The sequence below is a fragment of the Gymnoscopelus microlampas genome (assembly GCF_963454915.1).
Source record: "Gymnoscopelus microlampas genome assembly, chromosome: 1".
In the NCBI taxonomy this organism is placed as follows: Eukaryota; Metazoa; Chordata; class Actinopteri; order Myctophiformes; family Myctophidae; genus Gymnoscopelus; species Gymnoscopelus microlampas.
The window spans coordinates 63,500,215-63,517,190 of NC_139962.1; the positions used below are offsets into that span (position 1 = coordinate 63,500,215).

At 42.2% G+C, this 16,976-nt stretch overlaps 1 protein-coding gene and 1 long non-coding RNA gene across 2 annotated transcripts; one reads left to right on the top strand and one right to left on the bottom strand.

Moving 5' to 3' along the window:
- Positions 1-6,112: 6,112 nt before the first annotated feature.
- Positions 6,113-8,065, top strand: LOC311052161. The gene is made up of 3 exons (XR_014601477.1): positions 6,113-6,184; positions 7,385-7,659; positions 7,833-8,065. It is a non-coding gene; the product is annotated as an uncharacterized lncRNA (long non-coding RNA).
- A 3,053-nt stretch (positions 8,066-11,118) lies between these two features.
- On the bottom strand, positions 11,119-12,702 carry LOC311052610 (uncharacterized protein; the record flags this gene model as incomplete). Its single annotated transcript, XM_084067649.1, has 4 exons — positions 11,119-11,382; positions 11,589-11,833; positions 12,207-12,371; positions 12,512-12,702. 4 exons carry the CDS (start codon positions 12,700-12,702, stop codon positions 11,363-11,365), a joined length of 621 nt encoding a protein of 206 aa, XP_083923775.1. The 3' UTR covers positions 11,119-11,362.
- Between the last annotated feature and the right edge of the window lie 4,274 nt (positions 12,703-16,976).

Consider the following 16,976-nt stretch of genomic DNA (forward strand, 5'->3'; position numbering starts at 1 on the left):
ATACCTAATAACTGCTAGGTATTTACCTGGTAGTTACCATGTAGTTAAACAATAAATACTTATTGGGCCGGATTCATAACTAGGGTCGTAAATATGGTGTAAATGAAGTTCGTAAAGGAGGTCGTATTTTTGGTACTCACTAACGGACGTGCAATTCAAAAAGGGGGTCGTATATGACAGAGACGTGCGTATGACCAGGTGTGATGATTACTCTCTGGAAGGCTGCATCCAACAGCATCCAACTTCAACGTCACCGTGCTGAACCGTGCCAAACAGTGTTGCCATATCCGCTTATTTTAAGCGAATTTTTACTTATTTTTCTGTAAAGTTGCTTGTAAATATTGGGAGCTGTGGGGTGCGTTTTTTTGGGCTTGTTTCTAAAGTGTAGTTGGTTATTTCAATAGGGTCTGGCTGCAGACTGAAGCGCAAAATGAGCACGTGACCGGGGGGCGGGACCTCCTCTGATGGAAACCTCCTTTCATGGACCTCGTCCAGAGAACGGAAACGGAAATGTATTAAAGGGGTGTTTCTTTTCTTTTTTTTCTCCGGAAACGGAAATGTATTGTTTTCTTAAATGAGGTTTTGATTATTTTAAATCGCGCTAAATGGCCGCCGTGTGCCCGGGCGGCCACCCCGGGAGCCGGGGTGGGCACCGACGCGTGCGCACCCCCGGCCCGGATCCAACGAGCCCTCCGCCGGCCCCGTGCGACCCACGGTCCGGGAGGTACCGGCCGTTTTAGCCCGAAAAAGAGCAGATCGACAAGCCTGAGAGACGTTGAGATTTTCGGCCGGGGGTCCTCCAGGGGGTCCCCGGGGACCTAAGTTTGAAGAGGCTTAATGGTGATTATTTAGTGTTTTAACAGAACGTTAATAAAATGTTTTCGCGATAACATATTTGTGTCTCTATAATATTAATATACTGATAATATATAATAATATATAAAGATGCCTGCCGCCCAAGGCTATCCAAAAAATCTTCTAAGTACAAAGCACCACCAGGTCCCTGCGGAGGGGGGGGGTCCCCTCCACCCAGCCCTATACCCAGGATTGGGGTGCCTTTGGCTGGGTAGAGAGGGACCCCCGAAGGGGTCCTCTGGTTGTTTTTGAAAAATACAAAAATTATTCAAAGTACAAAGTACTACCAGGTCCCTGCGGAGGGGGGTCTCCTCCACCCAGCCCTCTATCCAGGATTGGGGTGCCTTTGGCTGGGTAGAGAGAGACCCCCGAAGGGGTCCTCTGGTTGTTTTTGAAAAATACAAAAATTATTCAAAGTACAAAGTACCACCAGGTCCCTGCGGAGGGGGGGTCCCCTCCACCCAGCCCTCTACCCAGGATCGGGGTGCCTTGGTCTGGGTAGAGAGGGACCCCCTAAGGGGGTCCCCTGGTTGGTTTTGAAAAATACAAAAAAAAATCAAAGTACCACCAGGTCCCTGCGGAGGGGGTACTTTGTACTTTGAATAATTTTTGTATTTTTCAAAAACAACCAGAGGACCCCTTCGGGGGTCCCTCTCTACCCAGCCAAAGGCACCCCGATCCTGGGTAGAGGGCTGGGTGGAGGGGACCCCCCTCTCTACCCAGACCAAGGCACCCCAATCCTGGGTAGAGGGCTGGGTGGAGGGGACCCCCCTCCGCAGGGACCTGGTGGTACTTTGAATATTTTTTGTATTTTTCAAAAACAACCAGGAGAACCCCTTCGGGGGTCCCTCTCTACCCAGACCAAGGCACCCCGATCCTGGGTACGGGGCTGGGTGGAGGGGACCCCCCTCCGCAGGGACCTGGTGGTGCTTTGTACTTAGCAGATTTTTTTGGATAGCCTTGGGTGGCAGGCATCTTTATATATTATTATATATTATCACATATTAATATTATACAGACACAAATATATTATCGCGAAAACATTTTATTAACGTTTTGTTAAAACAAACAAATTATCCATAATTCACTAAATAATCACCATTAAGCCTCTTCAAACTTATTTAATATATCAATGATATAAATAGGTTACCACTGGAAAAACACGTTCATTGTAAAATAATAAACAAGACTTATCCATAAAGTAACATTGATTTGTAACAGTGTTCAATAAAGTTTTGAAAAGAAAAAAGTGAACAGTCACGGAGCCCCGCCCCTCCTCCCTAAACCCCGCCCTTTCCTCCCTACTGCGTGCTGCAGTGAGGGGTACATGGAGAGATCTGCTCTTTTTCCACGGCAGGACTCTGTCCTTTTTCCACACCCACGACCGGGGACCCCCGGGGACCCCCGGCGAGGCCTCGGCCCGGCCCAGGGAGCCCCGAGGCTGGGTACTCGCTCCACTCCGGGGACCCCCGGCCCGGGGGTCCCTGGCTCCAGAGGCTCCACCCCGGCCACTCGGCCGCTCGGCTCAGTTAGTGCCCCCAGTGGTTAAAACACAATTATGCAGGACCTCTTCTGCTGGAACGTGACGTCACCACCTCGGCCGTATTGAGCTGGTCTCGTGGAACAGGTCTGCAGCCAGACGCTTCTCGGTTATTTGGGCTTGCTTCACAATTGTTTAATTGTTTTAACCGGTGGTTCTCAAATATTTTCATGTCATGGACCCCCAAGTTAATATGTATGCTAATGTATCCCTATAAGTCCCATCTGAAAATGTTTTGTGCGAGCTGGAGGCAGATTTGTGTTAGAATGTTTAAAAAATCTTCCAAATCTTCCAAATGTTATTACACGATTAAAAAAAAAATTAGCAGATCTACAAGCTCACAACGGTTTAATTAAAGTGCTTATAATGGCCTAAGTGCCAGTTGCTTCTTTTGGGCTTGTTTTCCTAGACCTGGTTGCTTATTTCTCTCACAACATCTGGCAACGCTGATGCAAGTTCAACTCTGCCGTCTCTCGTCTAAAGATAACTATGCGGTGTCGCATCGCCTTCTGTTCTGTCTGGAAGCGGATCACGTAATAAATGCTCTCATGTGTAATGAGAATAAAGAAGTTTACAAGGTTTAACCCCATTACCAAATAAAAGGCTAATAAAACGTGGAAAGGATATTATATAAGCCTTTTCTAATGAACATTGCGCACCTTTACCAAGGTAAAAAAGATTATGAAATCCAGCATACAAGTGGAACGCTGCTATCCGATTATGGACAAGAGCTTATTGATTACTTATTGATTAAATTAGTTATTTTTTTATTAATATATCACTGTCCTACGTCGGAATGGGGAATAGATCTTCTGGACACAGCTTTCATCCACAATTAGTTTCCTCATCAGATGCTAATATTTATTTGGCTGTTGTGTGTGGCGTTCATGTGATCAATATACAGTAGAGTAGCCTACAGTAGACGATTAGCCTACAAATTAATACCGCGGCACGGACACTGGAGGTGAGTCCGTCCCTCCGCAGTTTCATTAAGGCATGATAGCCTATTTTCATTATTACGTGACACTTTGGCTGAGATGGCCCGCTGGCAAACACACTGAGGGACCTTTTCAGCTCTAAATGCAACTCATAGCCTAGAAATTAAATAAAAAGCGGTGGAATCTACATCATGTCTAAGCAATACATCGTTTGACATTTATTTTTATTCATTTATATATATGTGTTGACAAATGTTGGACACATATATATTTTATTTGAGGTTTGCCACTGTTGTAATAGATTTTGGCATGAAGAATAAAGCATTCTAAAGACATACGCACATTTCAGCCCTGGCAAGACTGCCTCGGGGGTGACGTGAGAACGTGCGCACCTGACGCGCAAGACACAGACCAAAAAATCTTAATGAATCAGGTGTATGTGTACGACTTGTCCTAAATGCCGTTACGTACAAAATATGGTCGCAAATCCCTTTATGAATCCGGCCCATTGTTCTCTATTAATTACCTGGTAGTTGTCAGGACAATTCTGGCAAATTACCTAGTAACTACTGAGTAATTTACATGGTAATTACCATGTAATTAAACAATATATACTTACTATTACCTAATAATTACCTGGTAGTTGTCAGGGAAAAAACTGGTAATTACTTAGTAACTACTGGGTATTTCACCTGAAAATTACCATGTCATTATCTGGTAATCACAAAATAAATACGTATTATTACCTGGTAACTACCTGGTAGTTGTTATGACAATAACTTGGTAATTATCTATTAACTATTTGGTACTTTATCTGGTAGTTACCATATAATTACCATGTCATTAAAAAAGGAAAACTTATTGTTACCTAATAATTATCTGGTAGTTGTCAGGGAAAAAAACTGGTAATTACTTAGTAACTACTGGGTATTTCACCTAGAAATGACCATGTCATTACCTGGTAATCACACAATAAATACGTATTATTACCTGGTAACTACCTGGTAGTTGTTATGACAATAACTTGGTAATTATCTATTAACTATTTAGTAGTTTACCTGGTAGTTACCATATAATTACCATGTCATTAAAAATAGAAAAACGTATTGTTACCCAATAATTGCCTGGTAGTTGTTAGGAAAATACTTTGCAATTACCTAGCAATTACTGAGTAATTGTGTTGGTAGTTACCATGTAATTACCTGGTAATCACAATAAATACTTATTATTGCCTGGTAACTACCTGGTAGTTGTCAGGGAAATACTTGGTAATTATCTAGTAACTAATGTGTAATTTATCTGGTACTTATTATGTAATGTCCTGGTAATTACCTGTTAATTACTTATTATTACCTGGTAGTTACCTAGCAAATACCTGGTTGTTACTGGGTAAAATACCTAATAGTTACCCGGTAATTACTGATAATTACCTGGTTAGTACTTATTATTACCTAGTAGTTACCTGGTAATTACCTGGTTATTACCTGGTAATTACTGTACTGTAAAAGGAAGGGTTACCCATATTTCCTATAGATTCATATTTACCGTATACAGTACATATCAACCTTATTTCTTTACATTTTGGCCCTTTAGTCTAGCCTAGTTGGGTCCCTTGAAAATGTTTGATTTGCCTATGCTGTTTTTATGCCATGCTTTTAACCTGTAGCACTTTGAGATGTGTAAGAATGTAAAGAATATAAATAAAATGCATCATTATTTGTTTTGCTTCTTTCTTTGACACATTTTCTTTCACATCAGGACATTGTAATGATCATGAGACTCAGAGCAATAGCCAACACTCCCTCCCCAGAGTTCAGAGTTTGAATGGATGTAGAATTATGTGCAGGATGTAAATTGCATAGATGTGAGAGGTCTTAAAGTTGCTATAAGTAGTTTTTGGTGATTTTTGGGCAAAATTTTAATGACATCTTTTTTTTTTTTAGACAGTCAACAATGGGTTAAATATGCTCCGAAAATATCTAGTGTGTGTGAAATGTGCAGCGGCCACCAGGGGCCTCTAAACAAGTAGCCAGTGCTGTCACAGATATACTGCTCAGGCCCACCTCTATACCCATAACACTGCGGAATATAGGCACCACCGAAGGAGAACAAGAAATCTGCACTGCGCAAGCTCCTGGACTTGCGTTTATTTTGAAAAGTTGCTGCGGACATTGTGAAGACTGAAGACACATAGAGAGAGAGGGATAGAGACCGAGGGACACAAACACATAGAGAGAGAGAGAGAGAGAGAGAGAGAGAGAGAGAGAGAGAGAGAGAGAGAGAGAAGACAGACGGAGAGAGACGGAGAGAGAAGGAAGAGAAGACTTTTCGTGTTTTACATTTGAGAAGGAAGAAAAACTTTGTGTTTTGCATTGACTTCTGGCGGAGAATGTCGGATTCTGAGGTAAGCTAGCCTATCATACTATCAAACTTATTGTAAACTATGTATAATACATACACATACGTTTTTACTCACAGCTTTATAGCAAGTATTTGTAGTACTGTAAGACGTTATATAGGGCTGTAATCAGTTTGCTGGCTGATAATGTATGTTAGCTAAACCCAAGACTTATTTTTTTGTTGTTGTTGTTTACAGTGCAATTCCTCCAGAGTCGACGACGACGACAGTGACACTGAATATGTCCCACCACCACCAGTAGCTGGTAAAAAGGCAACCAAAGAAAGCCAGAAGGCAGCTAAGACCACCACTGCAGCCACTGCAGGTCGCGGTCGTGGGCGAGGGAGAGGGAGAGCGAGAGCGAGAGGCCGGCTCGCTGGAGAGGAACGTTTGGACCCCGAAGATGTGGAGAGGATGGAGCTGCTGCGACAGCAAGCCATCGCGGATCAAACGGTAACTAATAGTATTAGGCATAGAACAAATTATGTATATGTAGAAAGATCGATGTATCTAGATAGATAGGCTATGATATAAATATGAGATTGATAGAGTACATTTCGTTGTACAGTTGTGTTCAATGATAAATTCCATCCATTGTGTGTCACACACACACACACACACACACACACACACACACACACACACACACACACACACACACACACACACAGAGAGAGCTAGCTGTCTGTCTGTCTGTCTGTATAGATAGAGTCCAGTTCAGACATGAGCATATCGTATGCAAATGTTAGTCTGCACGCCAGACACAGCCTACCCAGTCACCATTCACTATAGTAGAAGTAGATTATTACACAGTGTTTTAAAATATGTTTTACTCAAGCTAAACAAGCCAATATATTTAGATAGAATTATATTTTCTTAGGTGAATTGTGCATGAAAGGGCTGTTCATGTACAATTGTGTTGTTGAAACACAATTGTTGAATTATTGCTATTTACAAGACAACTAATACTATTGCACTTAGGCTCTTTCAATCAGTTTTCCCATTTCTGGGCATGTCATTATAGGAGAACATGTTCAGATATTTTATTATTTTATATTTTATTACAAATAACAAAAATAACCGATCCCCAGGCTGTGAGCTTGTAGATCGTCTATCTTTGCTACATGACACCATGACATGATCCCGGAATCCAGGTTATGTGATTTGGAAATGCTTCAGTACCAAATAATAAAAAGTCTGAAAATAAAGACTGGAAAATGTATGGAATTTGCAATTGAATGTGTAAGAACCTTGTCCCTGCCTACGGGGCGGCAGTGGCTTGGGGGTTGAGTAGCCGGTAAAAGTGCCATGGTAGACCCGCAAGGTTCCCAGCTCGATCTGTGCTCCCCCAGAGTTAGTGTCGAAGTGTCCTTGAGCAACACACTGAACCCCTAATTGCTCCCGATGTGCTGGTTGGTGCATTGCATGGTTTCCTGCCATCGGTATATGAATGTGTGTGTGAATGTAATGCACAATCTATGTAAAGCGCTTTGGAATACAATTGCTATATAAATGCACCATTTACCATTTATTTATTTCCATGTGTTTCCTTGGTCTAACATAATATGTATACTTTGATGAACACATGTTACGTCAGTGAGAAATGAATTGTAATTTGTCTCTATAAATATTATTGCCTTTGTCTATTGTCAGGCACAAATTGACAGTATGAGTCTGGAAGACTGCCGGCTGATGCTGCACAGGGCTCTTGCACGAGAGCCCAGTATGCTATTTGACCTGCCAGACAACCCCAATACCAGCGCTCCACAGGATCCTCCAGCTCAACGGCCACCCAGTTGGTGTGTGTGTCAGCGGTGCAGAGAGATGCCAACAGTTCTGGAGAAGAAGTGCTGCATGCAACGGCCTGGCGCATGTATCTCTCTGCTGCCACAGTTTGACATGTATGTCATGCAGGAGGGTCATCTCAGGTTTGTAATATTGTTTTTCTATGCATTGTTGATTTCTAGGTACAGTTTCGCGGCTTTGTTTGTAACCAATTGCGACCAAAGGTCGCAGTTACTGTAGAATCGATTTACCAGAGTGTCCCTCCATCCGTCAGTCCGTCCACTTTGTAACATTTGTTTTGACCCCTTACCCTCAGACTGGCCCGGAGGATCTGGAATGATGTCCAGGCTGCCGTCGACCTTCCTGACGCAGGAGAGGACAACCGGCAGTTTCGATACGCGGCCTACAGGCAGTTCATTGTATGGCGCTACGGGTCTCTGGGCGCTGACAACCGCATCGTGATTCCCAGCTGTTGTGTTTGGAAGATACGGAGAGCCTGGCCAGACCCTAATGGGCATTATGTTGGTTTCATTCCCCGCAGGATTTCGTTTTTTTCTGTATATCTGCTGTTTTCACTGTTTGGGTTTAGTTCAGAGCATGCACCTGACACCTGAAGTGACACAAGAATTTGAGTACTTTTTCCACCACTAGTTCAGAGCAGACACCTGATAAAGGGGATAAATACATTTTGATGTTCATATTGTGCAGATTGTTGAATAAAATCCATGTATGTACATACGATGCATATATATGTGACTTTGTTATAGTCTGACACCGTGGGTGTTTTGATATTTTAAAGCGGCCGGATGGAGAAACCGGATGAAAACTTTTAGAGCGGAATAGTGAGGTTCCCTGTTAAATCCCGGGCTCCCCCACAGTCAGTGTCAAAGTGTCCTTGAGCAAGACTCAACTGCTACTGATTAGCAGGTTGGTGCTTTGCATGGGGTCCTCTGCCAAAGCGCTATATACGGGTAAAGGCACCATTTAGTTCACCCCCCGCACCCCAACAAACTACTTGTTTTCCATCAATTACACACCCCATGAAGCCTTGAATTCAAGGAGATGTCTGTGGTTGCATTCCTAAGCCAGTAATTTGACAACCAGGTCATCGGTTAGTATGAAATGATTGGCTCAGGAATGTGACAAACAAGAAATAAATCTCAAGGCCTCACTGGTGTGCGTGTGTATACCTAGTAACACTACTACTGTGGTACAATAGGTCAGTGGTTCTCAAGCTTTTTACACTGTGGGGCGTCGCTAGGCAACAGCCTGCCAGGTAAGCACCTCAGCAGGGAGAGTCAGTGGGACAGAGGCGGTGCACGGCCAGCCAGGCCCCGCCCCCAGCTGGGCTGCGTCATCGACGGGCGTTACCTGCCCGTCTACCTGTGGAATCAGCCTGAAGTGAGCGCAGCCGTGGCACCCAGCTGGGGAGCGCACAAACAATGTAAAAGCACCGTCTCTGCCTCCGTGTGGACTGACTCTCCACGCTGGCCAGACAGGTGCACAGGCGGTAAGCGACCCCCCACTTCTTATCCTCCTCCTCATTTACCTGGTGTTATATAGATCGGAGTCTAATGTCTGTATCTCTCTGTTATAGGCAACCTAGGACCTGGTCCAAACCTTACAGAGCGTCTGTGGACAGGAATCCCCCGCAGAGCGCGGGCAGAGGATTACGCACAGACTTTATATGTTTCACTGAACCCTGGCTGGGTAGTGATAGTTATTGTTCTTGTCGACTTATGATTTGAAACGTAATAACAAGACGGCACCGGGGGAAACCCCGTGGACGTGCCGTATCCATTAATAAAACGCCCTGTGAGGCCTTCGCACATACTGTCTCCGAGTGTTGGTTTGGTTCAGTCTTCACAACACCTAGTACCACTTCAGAAAAGACCTGTTTCTCCAAGTACCACCATTATAACTGATGTTAAAATACAGGTGCATAAACCTAACCCATCCTATTCAGAATGCACACTGGAGGCCAATTTATTCTTTGAATTCCATATACTTTTTTAGTTTGTTGCATTCATAAGTCAATACTTATCTTGTTATGCTCATTTCAGCACAGCGGGAGAGCGGAGAGCCTATTTCAACCAATTGCTTGATCAGAATAACTATACAGTAATATCAATATTTCACTCCACTTATGTAGGCCCATTTTTCTTTTTGGGGAAACTCCTGAGTACCACCAGTGGTACATGTACCACAGTTTGACAACCACTGCAATAGGTGAAAGTGTGGGACCATGACACTATGACCACTGCTGGTCATAATGTGTCAGTCACTGTCACACATAAGCGTCAAAATATGTATACATCTGTTCTCACCACTAGACTACAGTTTATTTTTTATAATGAACACTTCACTGTTCAATATTTATCTATTGACTTAGTTCAAATATTTGTACATGCACATCAAAAGAATGAAACTTATTTTCTTTGTGGTCCTTTTATTCATTATCCAATTACAGTGGAGTATGTATATATACACACAGAGATATCACATATCTTCACTGCTCAAAATAAAGGGAACGCATGAACTTTATAATATAATTCCAAGTCAATTACATGTTATACATACATACATACATACATACATACATACATACATACATACATACATACATACAGGAGCACAACCATGTCTACAGTTTTTATAACTTTTGATTGACCAATTTTGGTGAGCCATGGCAGATACAGTATCCCTTTTCTTTTTAATTATTTTTAATGATGATTTTTCGCTTGCTTTAGCCATCATTTATAGCGCATCTGAATCTTCCAACCTGTAGGATAGTGACACACTTTGGTTCCCAGTTATTGGCAAGAAAAACTATTGTTTGTTGGTTCCAGTTCCATACCCTTTTACGTTCTGATTGAAACTCCAGTGGAAAAGGGGACTTACTGTGAGTCTCAGGGCATGGTCCTTACCTTCACCACAATAAAGAGGGCCGGGGTATCACCCAAAGAATGTAAAAAGAAATGTGACAAAGTTCTCAAACTTTTCAGCCTGTGGCAGCAGAGAGATACATGCGGCAGGCCGTTTCATGCACTGATGGCATCTCTCTGAACCGCTGACACACACACCAACTGGAGGATCCTGTGGAGCGCTGGTATTGGGGTTGTCTGGCAGGTCAAATAGCATACTGGGCTCTCGTGCAAGACCCCTGTGCAGCATCAGCTGGTAGTCTTCCAGACTCATACTGTCAATTTGTGCCTGACAATAGACAAAGGCAATAATATTTATAGAGAGACAATTCATTTCTCACAGAAATTAGACATTCGCCCGGCACCCAAACTAGTAAAAACAGCGACCGCCACATTTAGAGCTTGTAGGTCGGCTATTTTCACTACTTCCTAAACGTTTGTTTTCTAATTCATGGAATTTCTTAGATTTTTCTTTGAAGATTTGTTTCTCCTTGAAATGAGTGAAAAGGAAAAAAATGAAGTGAAAATGTTTTTGATTAAAATTAAAAACCAAATGTAGGAAACCAAAAGGTAGGGGACCCATAAAGATTTGTCACTGTGAAATGTGTCAGTGGGTTTGGGAAACAGTGGCGTAGATGATGCCTAATTTAAATTAGCCAGGGTTGGAAGTACCTGGATTTGTCCCCGCTGCCCTGGAGGGATAGGGATGACCCAGGCTGGGGCTGGAGCTGTCGCGGTGGGGCGGTGCACACTGGAAAGAGGAGGAAGATGAGGAAGAAGAGGTGGAGGCAGTGGTGGTAGCACAGCAACCCATCTGCGGGGGAGCTCATGGTGGAGTGAGAGGCCTTGATGGGACAGGGTGTGGGAGCCCACCGGGAATGGAACATGGGCCATTGGTGCCCCATGGTCCTGCCTGGCGCTGCTACTTTGGAAGTCCATGGCCTGATAAAGTAAAATCATAATTAGAATTAAAATTAAATCTGCTTGTTCACAGCCAGGTTTATGCCTGGACAATGAATTTGACCCACAGACTAGTCATTCAGGCATAAGAAGCTAATAATCAAATGCACTATCTCCTCTCCATTATCATCAATTGAAAATCACTTGCCATGCATGTTATTATCAAATGCATAGTCTACAAGGCGTACCTAGACCGCGGCACACTTGGGACTCCAACATCTCCTGTGTGGATGGGGGTGGAACACCACAGAGAACGCCATGATGGCGTGGATCATTTGGCCTTCTTGTAGTGCTCCGGGGCATCCCTCTGTTGGCCAACAGTCTGCTCTGAAGGATAGCCGACTGTAGCTCTTTGATGTAACTGTAGTCCTTCAGCACCTTCATAGGGTACAAGCTCCACTTTCTGGACTTTTTGTTGTGAAGCTTCCTATATCTGACACAAAAAAAGGATATAAACACACAGTAAACAGCAACCCGTTACCCTAGTGTAGTGGTTCTCAAACGTTTTTGACTGTAAATAACTTTGATCCAGCCCTGAATTACATTAGGATTTTAGAATCTCCCTGAATTACATTGGGATTTTAGAATCTCATGTCATATCATGTGAGCTTGTAGATCGGCTATTTTTTGTGAAGAGAGTTTAGGTAGGTGGGAAAACAACTCAAGTACAGTGCAGCTCAAGTCTATTTTACTATGAATATACATAGAGGGTCAATGTGGTATGGATGAATACTAAATATTATACAAGTATTCTGTAGCACCCACTTTGAGAAACCCTGCCCTAGTGAATTAATGTTTTAACTTACTCTGGTGATCCATCAGCCTTGAGCTTGTAAGGCCTGTGGACGTGGTGGTTGTAGTCCAGAGCGGCCAGCAGGTTTCGGGCTTCGTACACCGGAAGGGAGAAACAGAAGCGCTTGGCACAGTACATAAGGATGTGATTGTGGAAGGACTCCAATTCAGACGTAGACCTGAGAGTCCAGCGGAAACAACACATTCCATGTTCTTACATTACTCAAGATAAAGCAGTGCACCATTTCAGAATGACTGTCAAATATGTATTGCATAACGAAGATTGCAAGTTGAATACAAGTCTATGTTGACATTTTACCTGAATGTCAGGTACTTGTGAACATCCTTCAGAAACCGTTTGTTCAGGATAATTTCTCTGAGTCTGTTATGGGCCACGGTATTCGGAGAGATCTTCTCCTTCTCACTTTCCACATAGTCTGGGATATGGTGACAGGCTCCCAAGTACCACTGGTGTTTGCCGGCGACATGGTGCAGTAGTCCCCTCCACATGTCCTGGAAAACAGCAAGGCATCATTACTTAAGTTATACATGTAAAAGCACAGATGAAGGTTACTAGTTACTGCTACTGTCTTCTCAGAAACACATGAAAACAGAACAGTATGCACCTAAAATAAAATATATAATAAAATATAGCTGCAAGCAGCAATGAGCGGTTTCGAGAATAGAGAGAGAGAGAGAGAGAGAGAGAGAGAGAGAGAGAGAGAGAGAGAGAGAGAGAGAGAGAGAGAGAGAGAGAGAGAGAGAGAGAGAGAGGCAGTTAGAGAGAGAGAGAGAGAGAGAGAGAGAGAGAGAGAGAGAGAGAGAGAGAGAGAGAGGCAGTGAGAAAGAGAGGCAGTAAGAGAGAGAGACCGAGAGAGAAGAAGTGAACATGCATTAATTAACAAAGTCATGATTTTTGTTCAGTAAATTATATTTGGACTGGTTAAATTGGGGTTTGAACCAGGGACCTATAGACTTGTGGGTAGGCAGTGTAAGGATAATTCCAGGTCCGTTCATGAAAGTCCTTGCGGTCTTGTTTCCAATGAGGGCCTGTGAGCAATTAGGGGTTAAGAGTCTTGCTCAGGGACAAATTTCATTTCATCGACACATTTGCTGGCCTGGTCTGGAATCGTACCTGGGGCAACCAGGCCCTCTGGCTCCCTAGGCGGGCTCACTAACCACTCCGCTAAAGCTGGGGAACAATAGCCTGGGTGAGGGGGGGAAGAAGAGGAAAAAAGGGGAAGGAGGGGGGAGGAGAAGCTGTGGGGGAGGCGGAAGGGGGAGCTGTGGATCGAAAGGTCACCAGTTTGATTCCCGACCGGAACATCTCTCTAACCCACCCAAAGTCTTACCAAGTGATATATGAACCTTTCAAATATCATTTAATTAGTGACACAAAGAGGTCAGTGTCTTGTTGAGATTGCCATACAGTCAAGTAGTTATATTTTGTATTGTTAAATTCTTTACTGTAGTGATATTTTAATTGTATGATGAACAGAGCTGAATTATTATGGACTGATCTTTATATGAAGTGTGTGACATAGATTATACAGTCTTGTGCTACTGTGTGTGTGTGTGTGTGTGTGTGTGTGTGTGTGTGTGTGTGTGTGTGTGTGTGTGTGTGTGTGTGTGTGTGTGTGTGTGTGTGTGTGTGTGTGTGTGTGTATAACTCAGTCCATAATTATAGTGTATGCATATATATGTATATATATATATATATATATATATATATATATATATATATATATATATATATATATATATATATATATATATGTATGTATGTATGTATGTATGTATGTATGTATGTATGTATGTATGTATGTATGTGTGTATATGTATATGTATATGTATATGTATTTATATATATATATATATATATATATATATATATATATATATATATATATATATATATATATATATATATATATATATATATATATATATACATACACACACACACACACACACACACACACACACACACACACACACACACACACACACACACACACACACACACACACACACACACACAAAAGCAAATATATTTGCTTGACTGCTATTTTTACAGATATCTTTGGTAGAAACAAGTCAGATTTGAAAAAAAAGAAATAAAGTGCAGATTTATTGCAAATATACGTCTTCTTTTCAAACATACAAAGACATGAATGAAATAATTGCTATTAAACTCTGCTTTACTGAAAAAGGGCAAGGTTTCAGGCAGCTCCAGTGGAGCCCCTTTGATGTCATAGCAACTTGCAAGCAGAGTTCACCATAAGTTCAGCTGTAGCCTAATCAACACACCTGTGCTTGAAAAAAAGAAGATGAGAGAAGTTGGAAGGAACGCTTGCTGGTTGGTTGCAGAAAAACGAATCAGGTGTCTCCAAATTCTTTATCTCCACCTCCATCTTTTCCCCAGCTAATTAGAATCGAGCATTTCCATTAAATGGAAATGAGGAGGTGTGATTTGAAAACAGCAGTCAATGAGAGTGTAGCTTTCCCATCTTATGGGGGGATTAGGAAATTCTGAAGCGTGATTGCACGTTAGGTAACCAGACTATCCCTCTCCTGGCACAGCTATGGCCGCAGTACTGACTGAGCCATTGGATAGACAGAATTTAATTTCATAAGTGGTAAGTTATCATACAGCATGGGTTGTTTATTATATACATACAAGCTCATAACGCGTCACATTGTAGATCGGCTGTATGTGGTTACTGTAGGTGTTAATAATTACATCTGCAAAGTAACAAGTAACTAAAGCTGTCATCTGCTGTAATTGTAGTAGAGTAGAGTAGTAAAGTAAAAGTACCTAAAAATTGTACTGTGCGTGTGACAGGTGTGATTGGTGATGAGTGAGAGCAGGTGAGAGGGGTGGATCCAATCCATGGGAATAGGGGGAATTCCAAATGATGATCACCTCAACGCATTGTTGGGGACAGGGATCGAACCAGCTAAAGATATGGCCTCCCTGATGGTGTCTGTTGATATCTATAGGTTTTTCCGTCCGTTATGAACCAAGCCTCTGTTTCGCTAAGTACTGTAGATCACTGGTTCACAAAACATTTACCAATAAAGTTTTTCTTTGTCTCCTCGGAATGGAAACTAGTGAACATAGTCGATCTACAAGCTCACAACGCGTTGCTATCTAAAAAGGTGTGAGATTGTAAATCAGCTATTTTCACAAGAAAGTATGTCATACATAAAAAACAACTACTCTCAAAAGCATTTCATGTTATTGTTTAAAAATTGCACATGTCTGAATTAACAGGGTCATGTTTTGTACAATGCAATTTAAATGTAAACTGTGACGAGTGGGGTTTGAACCATGGACCTTTGGCACATGAGACTAACACTGTATTGATCAAGCTATTCAATCCACAGCCTTAATCAGTGAAAAAGGAGAATCCAACAAAACAAAACAAAAGAGGGAATGAAGTACGTCATACATTGAAAATAAGTACTCTCAATAAGCGTTTCATGTATCAATTGCATGTTTATTCATTGATACAATCATGTTGTGTGCAATGCAATTGAGTTGAAGTCTGCATGAGGTGGGATTTGAACCGGCGACCCTGTGGTATCAAGGCAGATGATCAAGCCATTGGGCCAACAGACCCGAACTAATGAAAAGGGAGTTCACACACATGACACACTTTCACGCAAATTGCTCAGAAATCCTGGATTTAAATGTTTTTCAAACTGCTCAAAATTGCAGACAATCTAAGGGCAGAGCTTACTGGTCAAAGTGATACATGTGTTCCTCATGAGTCAAGGCACATGTGTAAGCAGGTTTAACGGCTCTCGGCCAAACGAGGCATGACTTTTGCCTGTTTAAAGTTTGCATTTTCAAAAAATTGCTATAGCGCCCCCCTTTGACCAATTGGAGTAAGATTGGTTTCAGTGATATTTGGAATGACCCTCTACAATATTGCAAAGTGTCAAACAAATGAGTCTGCATGTATGTGTTAGGGGCAGATGAATAATTGTCATAAAACATGCAATTTTCATTGGCTTATAAAAGCTTAACGTTTTCACTTATGGAAAATCCGCTTGCTCACGTCTGTCGGCATTGGTCCAAAGTTCATGTGTAGACAGTTTCGTACAGATTGCTCAAAAATCCCAGGAGGTTTGATTTTTACTGCTTTTCATATAATTTGAAATGGTGGGAGATCTAAAGGTCAGAGATCAAAAGTCAGAGTGTGAAAGTTGTTAGGCATGAGGAGACGCATGTTTGCATCGAAGTGTCATGGCTGTGGGTCAAACAGGGCATGAGTTGTACCTGTTCAAAGTTGGCATATAGTTTATATACATAAATCGAGAGAGAGAGAGAGAGAGAGAGAGAGAGAGAGAGAGAGAGAGAGAGAGAGAGAGAGAGAGAGAGAGAGAGATAGAGATAGAGATAGAGAGAGAGAGAGAGAGAGAGACATACAGAGAGAGACAGAGAGACAGAGAGACAGAGAGACAGTGACTAATGAGGAGTGAGTGAGTGAGGGCAGGTGTGATTTTGGATTGAAAGGGAGTGACAGCAGATGAGGTGATTGGATCCAATCCATGGGAATAGCCCAAGGGGAGTATTGCACACTAGAAAGACCAACAAATACTGTCAAAATGCCATTTCATCTTGTCGTTAAAAAGTGAACATGGGTTAATTAACAAGTCATGATATATGTTCAGTAAATTATATTTGGACTGGTTAATGTCAGGTTTGAACCGAAGACCTTCCAACTGGCAGGTAGACTGAGCCATTGGATAGACAGAATTGGATTTCATATATG